At 42.0% G+C, this 22,864-nt stretch overlaps 1 protein-coding gene across 2 annotated transcripts in view; it reads right to left on the reverse strand.

Annotated features, from left to right (window-relative positions):
• Positions 1–6,797: 6,797 nt before the first annotated feature.
• The window catches only part of LOC131128502 (zinc finger SWIM domain-containing protein 6-like), a 70,457-nt gene continuing 54,390 nt past the window's right edge, over positions 6,798–22,864 (reverse strand). For both annotated transcript variants that reach the window (XM_058071404.1, XM_058071405.1), the window contains exons 12-15: positions 12,116–12,273; positions 11,846–12,009; positions 11,604–11,685; positions 6,798–10,726 (exon numbers count right to left, since the gene is read on the reverse strand). In XM_058071404.1, coding sequence (XP_057927387.1) covers positions 9,861–10,726; positions 11,604–11,685; positions 11,846–12,009; positions 12,116–12,273 — 1,270 coding nt within the window. In that variant the 3' untranslated portion in view covers positions 6,798–9,860. The remainder of the gene's footprint in view (positions 10,727–11,603; positions 11,686–11,845; positions 12,010–12,115; positions 12,274–22,864) is intronic.

Genomic DNA, 22,864 nt, shown 5'->3' on the forward strand with positions numbered 1-22,864 from the left:
CATTCCAGTCCATTATGAACTGATATGGTAAGCTATCAACAGCACATGGAATATAAGGTTAGTGACCTTCAAATATGACCATCAAAATTACTTTACTATGGTAGCTAATTACATTTATGAAGTTGAAATTGTGTTGTTATAAGTTGTAAACTGTAACTAATTACTTTTCATATACACTGGGTGTAATTTATCTTCTAGCTACACAGGACCAAGTACTGTTGGTTCTCAGTTTTGTCATCCATCCAGCCAGCCAGCCCAATAATAATTATTGTTCCTAGCAGTTGTAGTTCATTCATTCATTTTCTACTGCTTATCCTCACAAGGGTCACGTGTGTGCTGGAGTCTATCCCAGCTGTCGTCGGGTGAGAGGCGGGGGGCCAGCCAATCACAGGGCACATATAGACAAACCATTCACACTCACATTCATACCTATGGACAATTTGGAGTCGCCAATTAACCTAGAATGTTTTTGGAATGTGGGAATCGGACGAAGGTCTTCCCGATCTCTTGACTGTGAAGCCTACATGCCCATATTTTAAACAATTGGTTAGGTTTCAACAGACAGAACGTTTCTGACAAACATTACTTCAAATGACTGACTATCTGACCATCTAAACCATCTACATTTTCATTTGACAGTTTTTGAGCAAGGCGAGCTGGCATCCAAAGTGTCAATATTTCAGTATTGATCCTCACATCACTAGTTGGAGGACTATAAACAATTGGAGGAGTCCTGGTGGGATGCATAGTGGCCATCTACAACCATTCATGCATTCATTTTCTACCGCTTATCCTCACGAGGGTGGCGGGGGGTGCTGGAGCCTATCCCGGCTGTCTTCGGGCGAGAGGGGGGGTACAATTTGGAGTCACCAATTAACCTAGCATGTTTTTGGAATGTGGGAGGAAACCGGAGTACCCGGAGAAAACCCACGCATGCACGGGGAGAACATGCAAACTCCGCACAGAGATGGCCGGGTGTGGAGTTGAACTCGAGTCTCCTAGCTGTGTGGCCTGCGTGCAAACCACTCGTCCACTGTTGTAGTTATTAGTGTTATTAAGAGATTCATTCTCTCCTACCAGTCTCAATTTTGACTTCTCTTTCAAAAAATTGTTATTCTAAAATAATATAATTATCCAATTATTATTATTATTGAAATCAACACGTGATATTTGCTGTTTCACCGCTGCAACTCACATCGTGTTGCAAACATATTTGAGAAGTTTGTGTTTAAAATTTCCTAAATTTTGTTTGGTTAATTGGTGACTCCAAATTGTCCATAGGTATGAATGTGAGTGTGAAGAGTTGTTTGTCGATATGTGCCCTGTGATTGGCTGGCCACCAGTCCAGCGTGTACCCCGCCCAATGTCAGCTGGGATAGGCTCCAGTATAGCCCCGCGACCCTGGTGATTATAAGTGGCATAGAAAAACGGCTTTTTGTGAAAAGATAAATTTCAAGCATAACTTTCACGTTGACACAAATATGTTTTGCTTTTGTGACTGCTCAAGTATCTAAACTACTATACCAATATAACCAACACAAAAAGGGCTTGGTTTACCTAGTTACAATTTTTGCGTTTGGAACTGAACTATGTGTGAATGCACGGGTGCGTGTGTTTAAAATTTCCCTACCGCAACCTTCTGCACGCTACACTCCTCCTCGCACCCTCACTTCCTCCTTCCTGTCACATATGATCCTTCCATTGAATCAAAAGCACTTCTGCCACCGCCTGGCTGTTTTTATGGCTTAAAAGTGTTTTTATGCATCAGTGGAGCATTGCATCATCACCTCTTTTTGCCTCTCATGGCAAAACCACTAGTTTGTTTGCATTTCCAGGCTTCCAGTTGTTGTAGAAACAAATGAGCTTGAGATATGTAAAATAAAGTCCTTGTCATTTTAGTTTGCTATGAAAAGTAAACTCATGTCTATTATTTCCATCGCACATTTTATTTTGCACTTTTATGTGCAGTCCTGGCTTATAAAAAGAGAGCTTGCGAGGTGAAATTTGTCTTCGGAGGATCTCAGAGGCATAGCTGTCAGGAACATCGTCCCGCTCTGCTGTGTTTTGAGGAGAAGGAGAAGTTGTACAGTAAATATGACTCGTAGATCAAGGAGCAGATGAGGCCCAGCGGACGATGAGCTGACGTGTTAGTCAGTCGCTCAATATCCTCCAATTGCTTATAATCATTACTGATATTGGAGCCAGTAAAACATTTGTGGGCCAGAAATTGTGGGAGAATAAAACTAAATGACGTGAGTAACTTTGGTGAAACATTTTGTCCTCCTCTGAGGCTCGTGTAGCTCTGCCTGAAAACGGTGGGAATGTCAAAAAAAGGTACCAAAAAAAAAAAAGATGGCACCGCAGTGTGTGCTCAGGGTGTAAGTTATGGCCGTAACTTTCTCACTCTGTCAGGCGCTTTAAGCGTCTGTCCTGTAGGACACATTAACTTGGTATCCTTAAATAAAGGCCTTTAAATAAAGCTGGGGGATTCAATAATGAGAAAGCAGCCTGTCTGCTTTTAAATGAAGCTCAGCCTTTCTTATTAATGTCCCCTTATCGCTCATCATGGCCGCTGACCTGCCGCCATAACCCCACCTCACTCCACCTCGTCAGCGCCTCCACCAAGTGGCCGCCGCCGAAGTAATTGAGGGCAATTTTCAAATTAAAATTTAAACCCCTCGTCCATCTTGGAGCGCCGCAGAGAGAGGGACTTTCGGGGGGCTGATGACTCGATGAGGTTTTCTTGCGCGGCAGGCAGGCAGGCAGGTACTCGGGCCTGGCGATGAGTGATGATGAACGAGGGGCATTAATCTCCATGACAGAGAGAGAGAGGAGTTAGCGGCGGTGATAGCGGCGCTAACGGATTTAATTAGCATTTAATCAGACGCCTCAGGGCAGATGGGGGGAGGGGAGATCAAACTCCGGCGGCCTCGTGGAAGAACGAGGAAGACGAGTCCCCCTTGCTGCAGGCTGTGTCGAAGAACAAGCGCCTATGATCCTTTTTTTTTTTTGTAGCTGTGTAATGCTAACGAGCTTGAAACGTCTCAAAAGGCCGCAGACCTTTTTGCAGTGTGCGCTCGTACTGTTGATGCAGCACAGCATCGCTCTCTCGGCTCCTCGGCAGCTACATTAAACATCTAGGAGGGCATGATGGTGTGCACAAAATACCCCAACTTGGCTCGTGTGAGCCCAGCTTCAGCACAACCGATGTGGACGTAATCACAGTGCACTTGCTCATGCACGGGCAAATGCTAAGGCAGCACAGTAACCGAATCATGAGAGTCACGTTAAAATATGAGGAAAAACATGGTAATTTCACAATAAGAAACGTGGCATTGATCGATCGATGGGATTAAATGGGATAAAAGCACAAAGATGAAATAAATAATAATTGCAATAAATAATAAAAAATAAAATAATAAATAAGTAATAATTTGAATTCAACATGCGAATCGCATTAAAATTTTACAAGAATGAATGTGGGATTGTGAAGGGTCTAATTATCTGATATTATCAGATGTATGTTTGTAAATGCATCTTTTTTAGTTTTCATGATATTACTTTTTTCTCTTTACTTACTTTTATAAAAATCCGAAGTAATTTAATATCATTAATTACCAAAAATTTTAATTTAAACATAAAATACAAAATGTGATAATTGTCCCGTGATGAAGTTGTGACCCTGAACAGGATAGGCAGTATAGAAAACCAATGGACGGATTAATTAATTTCAGTTATGTCATAGGGCATCCATAGGGCATAGTTATCCCTTGTAAACTGGTTAATTTCCACCAATTAGGATTCCTAATATTTTCGTAGCTACAACATAGAAATCATGTTTACAACCTTTTTAAATAGTTTTTAATATTATTAGAACCCTGTAGTCATGAACTAACACCCCTGAAGTAACCTTTTATGTACTATATTACCCAATATAGTACATAAAAAGACATAAATAAGTAGAAGACAGCTGGGATAGGCTCCAGCACACCCGCAATCCTCGTGAGGATAAGTTAAACCTGCAATAAAAGCCTGTTGCTCTGTTGATGGGGTCTCACCACATTACAATAACATGACTGACACCCAGTAACTAGTGTAAATTATTACTCTGTATCATTCACAGCATCTTTGAATGCGTCTTCTGAATGCCTCGTATATGAAGTTTAGTTCATTTAGACATTTTTATGCTTGAAAATGCCCAATGTAGGCAAACATATGTACAATTTGTTTCAATATGCATATGTTTTGACTAATAATAGGCCAAAATAATGCATAAGGCTAAAAATAACCAATTACCTAAAAATGTCATCCAATTGATAGGAGAAATATGATCTCAGGGAAGAACTAAATTTGAAACACTTATATGCTAGGACTACGTTAAAAAGCCATAGCATTTCAGTATGTGGAATCAAACTATGGAATGGATTGAGTAAGACCCTCAAACAATGCACAACGATGAGCCAATTCAAGAAACAATACAAGCAGTTGATGTTTGCTAAATACAAGGATGAAGAGTCTTGAACCAGTCATGATGTGCTATACATATCACTGTATTGACAGTTACTATGGTACCCATTATGCCATTGTATGGTCATATCACCTCGTACTTCAGTACATGACAAAAATAAAAAAAAAACAACTAGGAAAGCAGGAAGTGAACAAATGTAACAGTTACTGATTGTAAAAGTACCAGATGGAGGGGTAGGATTTAATAAGCTTTGCTTCTTCCTACTCCTTTTGGACATGTGGAACTGTGAACTGATGATGCACTCAATTGTAATCTGATGCATGTTCAAATTAAATTAAACCATTACCATATTGAGCCGCAAAACAACATGATTTATTGATGTATGTTTTTTAAAACCCTGCTACAATGAAGCTGCAAGGGACAGCTATTTTATTATTACGCATGAACGCATAAATGACAGTCTGCTTGAAGAAAACGTGATCATCTCTGCCGCTGTGTGATGATGACATTCCATCTCTTCATCAACCCATGCAACTCGTGCAGCACGTAGTTTTAAAAAGAAAAAAAAGTGATGGCAGAAAGGACTTTTGTTCATCTTCAAACCATGCTTTCAGTCGGAGGTGAAAGCAACAACAGACTGACAGCTCAGGCAAGTAAATGTCAGCCTTGATGCAGCGAGAAGCGAGGGAAGGGGAAAAAAGAGAAAGGAGGGGGGTGTCGGATGGATGATGCCGTTGAAATTCAAGTTTTTTTTTGTTTTTTTTTGGCATGAAAGCAAAGCTGCGTGTGATCATGATGTCATTAGAAGTATACGGTGAGACAGGCCTGCTTGCACTGAGCTGCACCCGTGGGCCATCATTACCAGCTGCAAGTGAGCAAGGGACCTGAGGACAGGTCATACACACAACTTGCATGAGTGCCTTTTTTGGGGGGGGGGGTTAAGCTCATGTGCATTTCTTCACCGACATCCGGCACATATAACAAATGGACACTTCGGTGTGGGACAGCGGAGAGGTGCTGTTGTTGCTAAAGTTGATGAATTCCTAAATAGCCAGGTGGATACCTCTACGGACAAATGGGCCTCATTAATGGACACACACAGATGGACCAAACATGCACACAAGGCAGTATGGACGTAAAGGCCTGCTAGGCAGCAGCAGTGTTCACACTGTCTGCGCTTCATTACTGTTCACACACAGACAGTTGCAGTGTTTTTGTGTCAATGTTTAATGAGGGGCTGCGAGTCTGGGGACCTCGCTGCTGTCAGGAGCTCCTGTAAGTCTGCCACTGGTACCACCTGTTCCCATTTGCTCCCTCAAGAGCCCCCCTACCCCCCAACACACAAACACACACACTCGGGTATAGAGGCTTGCAAACAAGACGACACCTGACAAACTACATGAGCTGATGATGTAGTCATCCTGTGGCACTAGGATGTATGCAAATGGCTCATCTGACACCGGCTACAAAAAGCAAAGGGTCAGTCAGCCGTACTGCTATTGTGATGTCTAATGCATGATATACATCACAGCATACCAAAGCAATCCCCGGAAAAGGTTTTTTTTTGTGCAAGGTCACTCTGCTACACCACATGGTGGCGCTGATATTAAACCCTCATACGTCAGATTGACATGAAGTTTCTCACGGCGCTCAATGCCCCTGCTGTAACCTTAAGGTGATTTGCTGAATAGTCACAATTAGGGCGTTGTCAAGCACACGTAAAATTGGATTTGAATGGAAAACATGGCCGCCATCAAGCAAACACGTCTTTGCATGGGCAAGGATGGGACTTTGGAACTAGCTGTAAGTCATTGTGTCGAATGATTATGAAACGTTTATCTATTTTTGCATCCTTTCCCACAGAACTTGCATGTGAATGCTGAGAGATGAAATTTCTTTGGGAAAGGTCACATGCTTTGTGATGGAATTAATGAATAAGCAGCTTGCGTAAGGAGTAGTTAAACTAGGGACTTTTTAGATGTGATGTTTTCTGGCTACCAGTCCAGGGTGTACCCCGCCTCTCACCCAACGTCAGCTGGGATAGGCTCCAGCATATCTGCAACCCTAATGAGGATAAGCAGTATAGAAAATGGATGGATGTATAGCTAGCCTTTGCCCAGAAATTGAGAGAATGACGTGGTCCATCAAAAATCATGTCAAATGTCCAGTTCGGCCCACAATCTAAAGTACGGTTGGCTTTGAGTTTTACATATTTGACCTCGCTGAACTATGTTGGTATAACATGATGTGATACGTCAACAATAACCATCTCAAAAACATACCTCAAGACTTCGAAAAATTAACTTTTATTAAAACAAAACCAAAAAAAAAATTTAACAAAAACAAAATCAATTATCGACTCATTAACAAGATTATAAAACAGTGATTTAGTTACATAAATAAATTGATATCGGTGTATCAAATTTGAATTTCATAAGCATGTATACATGGGTCGTCGTAATAAATAAAAAGAGGAGCGCTTCCTACACAAACAAAAACAGCTAAAAAGACAAGAGGAAATTGTTGAGAGACACTGGACATGACCAACATATGTACTTTTTTTTGTTTGTTTTTTTTTAAGCCACCAGCAGACACACGTGAGGAGTTTGCTTTGTTGTTTAAAGCAAGAAGAGTTATCAACACAGCCATTCGCTTTACTAATTAAGGACACTAAAGCTGGACCGAGGTGGGTCGTCGCTCACCTCCTTGAACGAGTTTGGTTGTTAGACTCAACTTCCTGTTTGGTTATTTTTAAAGCGTTAAGAAGACAAGGCAAGAGAAAAAAGGCTGCACTTTTGTTGTTGTTGTGGAGACAAAAAAGAAAAAGTAGAAAACGTCCTCCTTAGACTGCTTGATGACAGATATGAAGATTAGGAGTGTTATACTGCAGCGGGATGATCAATTAACCTAAACTGGTTAAAGCGCATTATGTCTTACTGGCCCCAGTCGACGTCGCATTGTAGCATCCCTCCTCTGAAGTGAAGTGACACATTTCCCCTCCAAACATGAGACCTCCTGATATGTTCCATCACATGACAAAAACAAAAGAAAGCGAGCGAGAGAGAGAGAGAGAGAGAGAGAGAGAGAGAGAGAGAGAGAGCAAACTACAGCGGCTTCAAGTATTTCACATTACATAGAATACTCTGTATAAATTAGTCAACATATACTTTCAGATCCTCCATATTCAGACATATACTATGGTGTATATATACAGAGTACAATAAATGCTCGCTCATGTCATGTTTTTTTTTTTGTCATTTTCCTGCAGTCAGTCATTTTGTTCCGCCTTTTTTTTTCCCCTTGTGGTGAAGAAAAATCCCTGAGAACGTTCCGGTGGACAATTAGTGAAGATTTCAACAGTAGAAAGTGTCATTGCTATGACACACAGAAAGGGGGCGGGGGCAATGACACTGGCCTGTTTTGGGGCGGGAGGGGGTGGGGGTGTAATAATGGCAGAAATGAGATGGGAGTGATGCATCGTCAGATGGCCAACAGTGGACCCCCTCCCCACCCACCTTAGATTGACGAACACTGATGACAGCACAGATTCCACCCTGCGTCATGAGGTAGCAGCCATTTCGTTCATGTTACTACACCCACTTCATTAGGTACACCTGCACTAAACCTAATGACATCCAACACACATCTTACAACGGTAATTATGCTCAGTTTTCATTGGGCGTCACAAATAACAATAGGAGAGCCATTCTAAGTCAATATGGTTGACTTCCTGTCGGTGATGGCACTCATTTTTGGAAGAAAAAAAAATGTATCGCTTGTTGGTTAGTGATTAGCATGTTGGCTACTCAGTTGGGAGATCGGGAAGACCTGGGTTCGAATCTCTGCTTGGGCATATCTGTGTGGAGTTGCATGTTCTCACCATGTACCAAAAAAACATTGGTGACTCCAAATTGTCCATAGGTATGAATGTGAGTCAGTGTGTTCCCTGCCTCTTGTGCAAAGTCAGCTGGGATAGGCTCCGGCATACACCCGTGAGCCGAGTGAGGATAAGCGGCATGGAAAGTGGATGGATGGAACTTGGAGATACGACTCACTTTCTTATCCAATCAAACAGCAAATATGCATCTTTACGTTTTGTGATTTGGTTCCTAACCATAATTTTTACTTTTGACTTACTTTTTGTTGATAGGTAACATAACTTATGTATCGTCATCATATATAGTTCAATATTTTTCAATATGTAATAATTAGGGATGTGCGATATTGGCTTTTTTGCTGACAGCCGATATTGTCCAACTCTCAATTTCCGATATCGATACCAGCCACACCGCCGATAGGTGTAACATGATATATCCCCTGTGGTGGAATGAACACATTTTAAATGTTGGTTTTCATGATCCGGGAGAAAAAAATCTGATATTGATCCCATTTTGATACTGACATCGGGCCGATAATTATCGGACATCCCTAATAATAATAATAATAATAAACCATAGTGTTACGTTTTTAAGTAGTAAGTTAAGTATTATTCATGTTCATGTTATATCGCCACTGCCCGATGACAAGCATATATCTCCATATTCAGGTTTTTTTTTTCAATCCTACAAATATTCAGTGGCGAATGGTAGTATCCAACCACAATGATAAACATTGTTACATAATGTTGAATGCATCTGACCGTGTCAATCTTTATAAAGGCAGGTTTTTGGTACAGCTCTTGTATTGCAGGTGTACCTAATATTTTGTCCAGTGAGTGTATACTATAATCCAGGTGGTATTGATATCTAATGGATGGCGATAGCCGCATGCATCACATTATCACAGGTGGTTACTAAGAGCATTGTTGTGTGTGTGTATCGGTTCTAAGAGCTAACTCATTGCTGTTCAAGTGCTGATGTCCGAACAAAAACAAAAAAATGCCGACGGTGGCTTTTGGGGCTTAGCCAAGCTGTGCAGTGCTGTCTGCCGCCCCCTGGTGGAACCCCGGGGGCCAAACAGGGAGGTGCTCTGTTTTTTTTAAAAAGCCTTTAAGTATCTCTTCTCTTTGATGCAGTTTTGTTGTTGTTTGTTTTTAACACGAGTGTACTTGTAGAAGGCCTTCAGCCACTTGGAGAAAGAAAAGATGTTTCAAATCATAAAAAAAACAAAAAACGATTTCATTTTCCTTACATACACATGTAGAGAAGTATGCACAACATTCACAACGTGACGAATTTCCTCTCTTGTGAAAAATAAAAACACGCCTGTACACATAGTAGTAATATTATTATTATTAATAATAATAATAGTAATAATGTTTATAACGATAACAACAGCAAGAACAATAATACCGTGTGTGGCTCTGAGTTTTTTTTTTCTACGTCCTCTTTTCACGTGAAGTCCAAAGGAAGTTCAAAAGGCATACTTAATAGGAAAGTACTAGAGTGCGAGCTCAGCCAAAGCGCTCCCTGACCAGCATCATGAGTTTCTTTTTGCCCTTGTAGATCTGTTTCAGGTTGTCTATGAACTGTGTGAACTGGATGTGTCCGTCATGCGCCATCATGAACGTCTCGCGCGCCTTGCCCAGGAACTCGATGAATTCGCTGTAGTGCCGCGGGCTGATGTGCGTGAGGCGCGAGTGCGTGGTGTTAATGTAGGCCCCGATGGTGGCGTCCAGCAGCTGCCTGAGCGGCGCCTTGTCCAGCGACATCAGCTTACCGGAGTTCCTGCGGCTGTGCAGCGCCGACACCATGCCCGGCGTGGTCAGCGTGCACCGCCGCAAAATGTCTGAGAGCACCGTGGCGCACTTCACGCTCTTCACCACCAGGGGGATGACGGCGGCCAGCTCGTTCTTGCCCAAAGAGTGGCTGAGTGCGCAGGCCCACAGCACGTCGTTGATGGCGGGGTGCGTGTCCTGGTTGTAGCTGAGGTTCAGGTGGGCCATGGCCAGCGTGGCCAGCTTGTACGCCCGCATGGGGTAGCCGCGGTGCTCCATGTAGCGCGCGATTGTGAACAGCTGCGTGTAACTCATCCCCGTGGCGGCGGCGTCCAGTACAATCTGGTAGGCTGTCTCGAAGGCAATGTGGTCCTTTTCGCAGAGGGTGAGGGCTGACAGGGCGCAGTTCTGGGGGTCCTTCATGGCGCACTGCAGGGCCAGGGTGCGGGCCGACGACGCCAGGTTCTCCTGCTGGTGGCAGTCCAGGTGCAGGCGCACGATGGTGCTGTTGGACATGACGGTGGTGGCCACGATGCTGGTGGCCTCGGTGGGGGTGAAGAGGGTGAACCAGCTCTGCATGATGCTGTCCAAGGCGTACACTCCTGACATGGGAGGAAACAACGTGAATTGTGGGGGCTAAAGCATGCAGCGATTATACAGTCATCGTTTGGACTACACCGGTGCTTCTCAAATAGTGGAGGAGGGCGCGGGGCACCGTCGGGCGGGGCGCGACAGGCGTTCGTTTCAATGCAGACCTACCAACATGTACAAATTTATAGTACTCAACTGGCAATTAATCTCTTGAATATGCTTGTATGCTCTCCATTTTGTTGCATTTTTCTGTGTGTACAGTACAGATAAATGAATAAAAAACAGTTTCTATAGTATTTCGAATCGGGGGGGGGGGCATGAAAATAATTGAGAAGCACTGGACTACACTCTTAATAAAAAAAATTAAATGAAATTAATAACAATAAAATTATTTCAAAATAATAAAATTAATTATTAAATAAACACATACATACATAAAAATACAATATTAAGATGGTAATGTATTAAAATTCTATGTTTTATTATTTATTTTTAGGTAATATGTATATGATGAGTTTGTCTATATGTGCCCTGTGATTGGCTGGCGACCAGTCCAGGGTGTCCCACCTCTCGCCCCAAAGACAGCTGGGATAGGCTCCAGCACCCCCGTGACCCTCGTGAGGAAAAGCGGTAGAAAATGAATGAATGTATATGATGAATTTAATAAATTAAACGAATACAAATGTCATAATACAAATTGAATATTAAATACATTTGGTTGTAATTTAATATTTTTATATAATTTAAAAAAATCTTATTTCCTATTTTGTAACAACTAAAAATTCATTTATTTTAATGATGAAAAAAAATTAATTACCATGAAAAAAAAAACAAATCTAAATTTAACACAACATAGAATTTAGTAGAGACTAAAGCAGGCTTACTTACCAACTTCAGTGGCACATGTGACTAACCAGCGCACCATTTCCCGTCGCCTCCAGTTTAACGTGGACAGTGTTATTCTCATCACCTGATCCAGACAGAAGCATAACGTCAAAAGTCAATCATTTTAGTGCAAATAAGAGCGCCTCAATTAGCTTATGAAATGACTTAGCATGATTTGATGAGCTGGTTTGGTTCCACGAGTGTGAGAGCGGATAGAGACTCGCTGGGCTACAAGCTCGACTTACCTGCAGTCCGAGCTCCAGGGCGACTTTTAGCAGCGTGATGTCAGGCAGACTGTCCATCAGAGTGGCGATCTTGAACGCGTCCTGCGCCAGTTTGAAGATGTGAGACGAGGAGTGGATGTTTTTCTGGATAGACTCCAGGACTGTTTCCAGCCTGCGACTGTCACCTGGAAGGCAACACAGACGTAATGTCCCGTGATTTTCACACCATAGAGCTTAGCCTTACTGTCCCAATACTTTTGTCCATATGTACTGTACGTGTGTCATACTCACCTTTGGCTGCGGTGAGCATGGTGGATGCCAGCTCACACTGCTGAGACTCGATGTGGCTGAGGGTGAACCAGCGCGGGTAGCGGTTGGGCACCACCGACACAATGTGGTGAGGCCTTGACAGGTCCCCGGATGACGCTGTCGACTCCAATACGGGCAACCTGACAGGGGTCGTGACAGAAAGACTCGATGAGACAAACGGATCCAGTCAAATATCACACATACGTGTTGTTTACATACACACAGGAGGTTAGATCAGCAAAGTTAAGTTTTTATAGTAACATTTTATAGGGGTTAACTTCTTTTTACATCCTTTTACTTTCTTTTTACTTCGTTTTACTCTTTAAATGTAACTTTATTGTGTGTACTATTGAATAGTACACACACACAGTCGTAGTAAAAATGTAAATTTAAAAGGTACAAAACAATTATAATGCAATCATGTCTTTGTTAGACAATGCTGATCAACTGGTCATGTGATATGTTTCGTAGACCTGAGTGAAGTTGGCCCCCACCTCACTCTGGTGATAAAATCTCCAAAATCTCTAAAATCTTTTTTTGTGCATAAAATTAATGTTTGTGCTGGGTTCGATTTTGAGTTAATTATTTAAGTTTTGGCCTGTTACATAATCAGACCCCCAACATACTCGGAATTCAACCAAAGTAGTCTAATTTTTAGTGCTAGGTTAGTGCTGTTTTGTGCTGCTTTCAATTTACTTTAGTTAACTTTACAGTTATTACAGAGTTATTACAGCTTATCGTTAAACAGCACTAACCTGGCACTAAAAATGAGACCACTTGTCACTTGTTAGCATGTTGGGGGACTGATTATGTAATTTAAATCATTAACTTAAAAACAAAAAGCACAAATGTTAATATTAACTTCACAAAACAGCACAAATGCAGCAGTAAAAACTGAGACTATTTGACCAGAGTGAGGTGGGGGGGCAACTACACTCAGGTCTATGTTATACCTACGAAACATATCACATGACTGCGCAAAACGGCACAAACATAACACTAAACATTTGACTATTTGACTTGACTGGTTTTGAGTGAGGTGGGGGGCCAGTTATGACATTGCTGCTGCTCGGCAGAATTCATGGAAAGCAATTATTTGTGCCCCATAAGCCCCAAATATAGAGGCCATGCCCATGATGCTGATTGAAAGCAGAATAGAGGTACTTTAATGTACATTAATTCTACAATCTCTTGTTAAAGGGGACCAAGTGTGCCTTTTCCACTTTCCTGACCTATAAATGTAGTTGCAATGTTGTATTCTCGTGTTAAATGATGCTAAAGTTTCAGGTAATGAGGTTTGCGCATTTGGAAGTGAGCCCTGAAAGAAGTTTGGTATGGCTCAAAACGCTCACCTTGAAAAGGCGTGGTAAAACTGCCCCTTTTGTGATGTCACAGAGGGGCGGACTTCCTCATATGGTTCATAGTTGGGAAGCAGAGCAATCGCAGCATTTTGGCAGGAAGCACAAATCAAAAGGAAATACAGCTGGAATAGGTGCAGATTCTGTGCGGGTTATTGCGTGTAGCTGCTCTATAGGTAATGGTTTTATTTCATTTGAACATGCATCAGATTACAATTGAGTCCACATGTCCAAAAGGAGTAGGGAGAAGCAAAGCTTATTAAATCCTACCCCTCCATCTGGTACTTTTACAATCAGTAACTGTTACATTTGTTCACTTCCTGCTTTCTAATATAATTTTGTTTTTTATTTTTATTAATTACATTTTTTTGTCACATACAGAATTGCGAGGTGATATGACCATACAATGACATAATAGACACAATAGTAACCATAGGAGTCCACAACTCGATACAAAGGGTCGAAAAATGAGCATAATAGGTGGCCTTCAAATAAAAAGAGTAAAGGTAGAGGTGTCAGATGAAGAAAAAGCGTGCTGACAGAACCAAAATAATGATTAGCAATTTGGAAGGGACCAGAAAATGACAATAGGATCACAGGGGGATACAACATTTAGCCTGTCGCTGCAATTTACCCCCAACTTGCTGTTTAATCACCTAGAAACCAGAGTTTAATTAGTATTTTCTCCACTCTAATTGGTCCTAATGAAATCAGAGCTGTGCAACACCTGCTAGCGCATGAAGAGGCTTCACTCTCTCATCATCATCATCATCATCATCATCAGACAGAGCCAAGTCTTCTCCGGCCCAGCCCAAACTCTCTCATCTCCTATTCCGCTTCACTCGCAGCCTCAACTTTCAAAAGGTCTCGTCTGCTTCAGAAGGCAGCAACCTGGCCTTCTCTCGACCAATCGCAAAACTAATTGAGTCCACTGGGAAATTAAGGGATTCACCTTCCAGCCGTGTAAGGCTGGACACACATCAAACAAATACCGGCACACGAGCAAAGGAAGGGAGGAAAGGGCCAGCACGCACACACAAACCTGCCCTTTTGAAACACATAAAAGCTGCCTGGTAAAAGCAATGTGATGCTAAATGCCAAGTTTCAATTCCAGAGCAACATGCATGTGAACTGGTTGCCTCCTTAATGAAGGCACATCCAAAAAAAACAAAACAAAACACATGAACCAACACCGGAGCAGAAAGGCGGCAAACGCACTGTTGCCGTTCTTGCAACAGTGCGAACATTTGCCACAAAGCATTCCATCTTCACGCCATCTGAAAGAGCTGCTAAAAGCTTCCACCTCACTGGGGCCTTCTGGAAGATTCCAGGGGTGTAGCACAGCGAAAAAGGAGAAAAAAGATGGAGGCCTCATCAACATTCCAGCCTTTGTGTTTGGTTTGCACCAGAGAGCCAGAGGCCTCCATTGGATGGGAGCTAAAGAGGTCTGGATGGCAGGAAAATAACCTCCTCAAAATGTTGGGGAGCGGTAATGCATACTGAGCTATTGTTCCACGTGGAAGGCTGGGAAGACTGTATTGAAAGCAAGTACAGTAGGATTCCCTTTGGTGAGGGTGCTCCTCATGCAGGGACATTCCACAGTTGTTCCAGGTTCGAGGAATGCCTTATTCGCACACAGACAATTCCAACTTGTTACATAAATTACCGTCGTCATGCTGTTTTGTGCTTGATACGACCTATTATTAGTCAAAACATATTTAAGCTGGGGGGGCGCTGTGGAGCAATGGCGGAATAAGACGTGTTTGCGAGAGCTCTGTTAACTTTGTTCTTAATAATACACTAAAATGTAGCAAATCCACTCTTAAAATCCTCGGAGCGACGCAGTAAAACATATACGAGTGCAGCACTACGACCAAGAGAGGAAAATATGTCTAAAAAGGGGAAAAATAAGAAGAACGACCACCAAGAACCAGGCCCCGACCAGCCCTGGGACCCGAGTGATACGCCTCCGCCTGAGAATAGGGGTGACGAGGCGGACCCATCCAACCGTGCAATACTAGCCGCTATCGCTAGCCTGCGGAATGAAGTCGCACAGATTAAAAGCGATATATGTGCCTCTATAGCAGTGATTTTCAACAACTGTGCCGCGGCACACAAGTGTGCCGTGAGAAATCGTCAGGTGTGCCGTGAGGAATTAGTCAATATCACTTTTTTCAATTAATATGTATTAATAATTTTCTGCAAATATTATGTCGTCGTCGTGTGTCATTGCTGTAAAAACTGGCAGAGCAATGTAATATTCGTCCGTGTGGCAACACGTAGCTGATTGCCTCGTTCCTCTAATAGACTTGCACATGTTGTAACATTGTTGGTTAAATTAGTAGGCGGATCAAAAGGATCTGCTGTGGCGAGTCCGTAATCAGGAAAAAATGGAAAGAAGCAAATAATGTTGGTTATTGGTGTGCCGCAAAATGTTTCTAACGTAAAAAAACGTGCCGTGGCTCAAAAAAGGTTGAAAAACACTGCTCTATAGAGGCGCGTATACAAGTTGTCTACGCCGAAGTCAGGGAGGAACTGGCTACGATCAAAAAGGAAATCCACGTGTCCATCACAACACTGGAAAGAGCTGCGGCCTCCCGCGAGAGGACTGTTAAGGAGCTGGAGAAGACGGCTATGCTCCACTCCGACGATATCACTACTCTCCAGCGCCAGGTAACACAACTCAATTCTGAAGTGGGTAAACTGGCTGGAAAATGTGACGACTTAGAAAGCAGGTCTCGAAGGCACAACATTAGAATTGTCGGAGTTCCCGAAGGGGGCGAAGGATCCAGGCCTCGAGACTTCGTAGCTGAGATGCTAAAAGACATGCTAGGTCTGGATGAGAAACCACTCATCGATCGAGCACACCGGGCCCTCCGGAGAAACGCCGACCCACGAGAGCCGCCTAGACCCTTCATCCTGAGGCTACACTATTTTCATGAGCTTGAGAACATCCTACGGAGAGCTAGAACGGCGAAACAACTTCATTTCCAAGGCAAGAAGATCCAAATATTCCCCGACTATCCGCCCACCGTGGCTAAGCGAAGGGCGCTGTTCAACCGAGCCAGGGAGCTACTACGCGACAAGCCCGGCGTCAGGTATGGCCTGCTGTATCCTGCACGACTCCTGGTCACATACAACGGCACACAGACTTCCTACATTGACCCTAAAAAAGCTGAAGAATACGCGGAGAGTCTGTCTGGACCAGGGCCATCGGCTGCTGCGGAGGACAGATAAATCGTGGGCCTCAGGAATACCTTAGTTAGCTTTGATAGCTGACATTAGCAGAGTACCTGATACCGGGAGAAAATGACTCAAGATAAACATGCACACAAGCACTGCTGATGTTTCACTACATGATGGTAAGAAGAAGCACTGTGTGCAAAGATGAAAGACTTGGTCTACTACACTGCACTAGATATCCTCAGGCATGTATAGCAAGAATGTATCCTGGTGTTATTGCTTGCTCCCCTTCATATGTTTAACTGCATTTATTATTACTTCTACTAAGTTTCAGAGCTGGCGGAGCATTTTAAGTTATTAACAGGCCACCAATAGATGTGGAAGTAACCTTAGTTATTAGTTTTTTCTGTTTTAACTTCCCTAAGAAGGCTCGCGCCATTCATTTTGAATTGGCTAGAGTAGTTTCCTTTGTTTTTGTTGTTAATATGGTGTTCAGGTTGACCTGGGGAGGTATAGTAGCTTGGGAGGGGCAAGAGGACCTACTTTCTGAAAAAGGTTTACTGATAGGAGTGCCATGAATGACAATACTAAGGGTAAAAAGACCCTTACCTTTTGCAGCTGGAATGTACGTGGAGTTAATAACCCAGTCAAAAGAGGGAAGGTTCTGTCTCATCTGAAAACACTGACCTCGGATATTGTGTTTTTACAGGAGACCCATTTGAATAATAAATCACACGGCAGACTCAGAGCAAAGTGGATAGGCGAGATTTACCATTCGACTTTTTCTTCCAAAGCAAGAGGCACAGCAATCGTAATTAGGAAAGGCACACCCTTTGTGCAGAAAAAAACAATAGCTGATAGAGAGGGACGCTATGTAATAGTGATTGGAGAGATTCGGAATACCCCATTCACTCTGGTAAATATATACACACCTAACATAGATAACCCGATATTCTTTCAGAAAGTCTTTGCATTAATACCAGATATTTCACAGACTAACCTTATAATTGGAGGAGATTTTAACACCGTTTTAGATACATATCTAGACAGATCCTCAACAAAAAAGTCTCCCAAAAATGCTTCAAGTGAATTCCTAAACACATACATAAATAATACTAATATTCTAGACATTTGGAGGATGATGAACCCCTCAGGCCGGGATTTTTCTTTCTACTCATCGGTGCATAATTCTTATAGTAGGATAGACTACTTTCTGGTCGATGCCAAACTGGCACCTTATACAGTAGATGCTCGGTATCACAGCATTGTGATCTCAGATCACAGTCCACTCTCCTTCTCAGTCTGCTTAGACCATATAGATAAGCCACACACTTCTTGGAGGCTGAATCCTTATTTGCTTACAGATAAAAAATTCCGAGATTACTTAAAGGACCAAATTTAATTGTACTTTGAGATGAATGATCTCCCAGAGACGTCTCCCTCTATTCTGTGGGAGGCGTTTAAAGCCTATATTAGAGGTAGCATAATTTAATTTGAAGTTTCAAGGAGAAAAGCAAACATATCCAAATTAAAAGATCTAGAAGAACAGATCAAAACGTTGGACCAGGAAAATGCGCGTTCTCCATCTGCATCACTACACAGAAAAATAACAACATTAAAGTATGAATATAATCAAATTATGTCTGTGAAAATAAGCAAAGCATTCCTGTACACTAGACAAAAGTTTTTTGAATTTGGTGATAAACCACATAAATTATTAGCTCGGCAACTCCGGAAAATGGAAAGTGATAGGACAATTCATAAAGTAAAGGCCCGTGACAACACTATCCTTACAAAACCCAAAGATATTAATAACAGGTTTCTTGAATTTTATACTGATTTGTACACTTCTAAATCCACGTCAGAATTTGAAATCATGAATACACTTTTAGACGAATGTGAGCTGCCGAGGTTGACAGCTGAAGATTGTGAATCTTTGAACGCAGAACTCACAATCAAAGAGGTCCAAATTGCTATTGCCTCATTAAAAAGTAATAAAACACCAGGTCCTGATGGCCTCCCTGGAGAATTATATAAAACATATAGGGAAAGGTTGTCCCCCTACTTATTAAAAGTATTCCAACATGCTCAGGAAAGCGGAGATTTGCCTCCAACACAAACTGAAGCTGTGATCACCGTAATTCATAAAAAGGGAAAGGACCCTCATGAGGTTGGTGCTTATCGCCCTATTTCACTCTTAAATGTGGACGGGAAATTATTTGCCAAAATACTAGCAAACAGACTAGGCCCCTTGTTGGGGAGGTTAATCCACCCAGACCAAACGGGTTTCATACCAAACAGACACTCCACTTTCAATTTGAGACGCCTGTTCAATATTCTCTATACAGAGAGACTATCACACGCTGACCTAGTCGTCATTTCGCTAGATGCCGAAAAGGCTTTTGACCAGATTGAATGGCAATATTTATTTGAAGTTCTCAAGAGATTTAACCTCGGAGATAGATTCTTATCACTGATTAATCTGATTTATAAAAATCCTACAGCTCAAATCCTAACTAATAAAACATTATCCTCCCCATTTAAGTTGCATAGGGGGACGAGACAGGGTTGCCCCCTCTCCCCCCTAATCTTCGCCCTTGCTATTGAACCACTAGCGCTAAACATTAGGCTTGATGCTCGGATACATGGATACACAGTTAAAGAAACAACTAGTAAAATATCACTATATGCGGACGATATCCTTCTTTACTTAACTCATCCTCAGGAATCTATTCCAATACTCCTAGATAAAATTAATCTGTTTGGTACTTTTGCAGGATATCGGATCAACTGGACAAAAAGTGTTTTAATGCCGGCTCGTACAGATGTTCTGACGTCCCTGTCTAATTTCCCATTCAAAATCTCCCTAGATAAATTCACCTACTTAGGGATAGAAGTGACAAGAGAATACACCTCTCTCTTCCAAGAGAACTTCCCGCCCTTAATTGAAAGTCTGCGCTCTAGATTGCTGTTTTGGGACGCACTTCCAATTTCAATGATCGGAAGAATAAATGCAATCAAGATGGTCTTTCTCCCACAAATTCTATACCTGTTCCAAAACATTCCAATATTCCTTAAAAAATCTTTTTTTAAACAATTAGACTCCATAATTACACCCTTTTTGTGGGGACATAAATCCCCTAGAATCGGTAGGAAATATCTCCACAGACTAAAGTCTGAAGGAGGATTAGCTCTCCCAAATTTTCTGTTTTATTACTGGGCCTCAGCACTCAAGAATTTTTGTCTAAACACCACAGAGTCCCCACCCAATTGGCTAATGATGGAACAGGAAGACTGCCATCCACATTCACTAGCCGCAATTCTGTTAGCACCAACTCCGATCAGTAGATCATTATACAACAATAACCCTCTTATCCACAGCATGATTCGCATTTGGAAACAAATTAAAGCCAGTTATAACCTCAATTCTATATCCCCTGCTCTACCCATAGATAGAAATCCCACTTTTGCCCCATCTGGTCTGGGAGGAAGCTTTGCCAAATGGAGTCAGAAAGGTATAAAATGTGTTGGACATCTATATATACAGGGTATCTTGGCCTCATTCTCTCAACTACAGCATAAATTTGGATTGGAAAATAATTCTTTCTTTCAATATCTGCAAATTAGGGATTATATACGTAAACATATGGAGGACTTTCGGAATGAGTCAAAAACATTAATAAATGAGTGCCTGAAATTGACAATAGACGAACCAAAACTGATAACACGCATCTACAAAGCCCTCCTGTCAATGACTCCCTCTCCAGCTCATATACATAAGCATAAATGGGAGAAAGAACTTGGCGAATCGATTACAGATGATCTCTGGAATAGTGCACTTGAAAAGATGAATACATGCTCGCACAGCGCCAGACATTGCCTTATTCAATTTAAAATTGTATACATGCTCCATTTCTCAAAGGAAAAACTACATAATATATACCCAGATGTCTCGCCTATCTGTGACAAGTGCAAATCTTCGAAGGCAACTCATTTTCATAGTTATGCACTTTGCCCCAAAATATACTCTTTTTGGTCTGGTGTTTTTGATATAATGTCCAAGGTTTTGGGGATTGTGTTAAAGCCAGAGCCTTTGCTCATCATCCTTGGGGTTTCTGAATCCTTTCAAATGTTAAATAAGGCACAACAATGTTTCATTTCATATGGTCTCATTATAGCGAAAAAACTGATTCTAATGCTATGGAAAAGTGTAAGTGTACCATCAACTAAGATGTGGCTAGAGGAGTTGACGAACACACTCCATCTGGAAAGAATAAGATATATCTTGAAAGACAGACTTCAACATTTTGAAACATCGTGGCAACCTTTCGTTCAATATCTTGTAAATACAAATCAAGCTCAATGATGAATGTAACATGCACTGCAAGATTCAAGTGAGGTTTTATATGGGTCCTCAACGGGGATAGGGAGTGGGTGGGCTGGCAACCTGCTTTGTTGTATTGATGTTATGTTTGTATATTATGTTTTGTGTTCTGAGTTTATATTTTGTATATTTGTGTTATAAAAAAAAAAAACCCAATAAACATACATGGGAAAAAAAAAACATATTTAAGCTAATGTTGTATATTTTTAAGCAAAATTCAAATATAAGGCATTTGAAAGATGCATTCAAACACCTTGACGTAGTATTCTGCACTTGTCACGCGACATCTCCTTTTTGTTCGTGACTCTGTCTGCTCCCCTCGGGAACACATTTATTGCATTGTCTTCGAATGACAAGCGGGGTATACCCTGGACTGGTGGCCAGCCAATCACAGGGCACATATAGACAAACAACCATTCACACTCACATTCATACCTATGGACAATTTGGAGTCGCCAATTAACCTAGCATTGTTTTTGGAATGTGGGAGGAAACCGGAGTACCCAGAGAAAACCCACATGCATGGGGAGAACATGCAAACTGGCCGAGGGTGGGTTTGAACGCTGGTCTCCTAGCTGTGAGGTCTGCTCGCTAACCACTCGATCGCCGTGCAGCCTTCTAATAATGTTAAAAAAACATATTTAGAAGGTTGTAAACAGGTTGTCTGTGCTCTTAACTACAAAAACTCCTATTTTGCGGAAATTTGCTTATCCCGCTCGGGTCTGGAACCAGCGAACCGTGATTTCCGATCATGATGTTCTAACAAAAATTTGTCCCGACAACAGGAAAATCTATCATCTCTCCGATTTGTTTTGCTGTGTTTTTGAGCGAAAACTCTCGGTTTCCGGGTTTTCCAGCCATCATGAATATGACCCCGCCTCTGACACGCCCCCAAGCTGATAATGATTACGAGCCCGCCCCATCAATAGGCCACCACCACCAAAGCGGCAGGTTACGCTTAAAATAAAGCCTGGTGCCGATCGGTGAACATGCTAATTTAGCATTGCGAGTGTCATGTAAGTCACGTGGCTACGTGTGTGTGATGCTAACATTTGTATCCTGCTTTCCCACAATGTTATATTGTTGTAGGTGAATTAGAGTGTGTATGTAAAGAGTGGCTAAAGTACACAATAGCGCTTCCCGGGAGAAAGGTGTGGACCAACATCTCATTAGCATGAAAGAAGACCTGAATTGTAAATTAGGCCTTAGAAAAATCTTCTCTTTCGTCATTCCTCAAATGTCCATTCTTTGGCTAAGCTACACATCCACTAACAGGAGCTAAAGTATATCCGCGTACACGCCCCATGTAAACCTAAAGGCTTTACATCCAGTATGAAAGGCGAAGGTACCATTTGAAGCCAAAATGGAGAGCGGCAATGTGTGCCTGTGAGAGTCATTGCTTTAACATTGCCACGCTTCCTCCTCTCTCTACCACAAACAGTGCTGTGTTGGCAACGATTATGCAGCGGATCAAAGGTTGCGGATTAGAGCGAGGATGGAGCTTCATTAGCATTGGAAGTCTTGTATCTCTTATGGAAATCTAATATGATAACAAGCGCTTTGGATTTGGCTCCTTGGCTTCCCGAGGAGTGTAGATAAGGACGTGCTGCTGCTACTTCTTCAAATGCACACTTTAAAGTTTAAAGGCACGCTTTCTGCTACATACCACCTACAGCAGTGGTGTCCAAAGCGTGTTGGAGGACTACAACACAAAACGGAACCAAACACAGTAAGGAAAATATTGGTAGCAAACAGTTGGACAGTCAAACCTTGGTTTTTGAATACTCTGGTTTTTGACGACAGGTT

Source organism: Doryrhamphus excisus, chromosome 4, assembly GCF_030265055.1.
Source record: "Doryrhamphus excisus isolate RoL2022-K1 chromosome 4, RoL_Dexc_1.0, whole genome shotgun sequence".
NCBI classification, from domain to species: Eukaryota; Metazoa; Chordata; class Actinopteri; order Syngnathiformes; family Syngnathidae; genus Doryrhamphus; species Doryrhamphus excisus.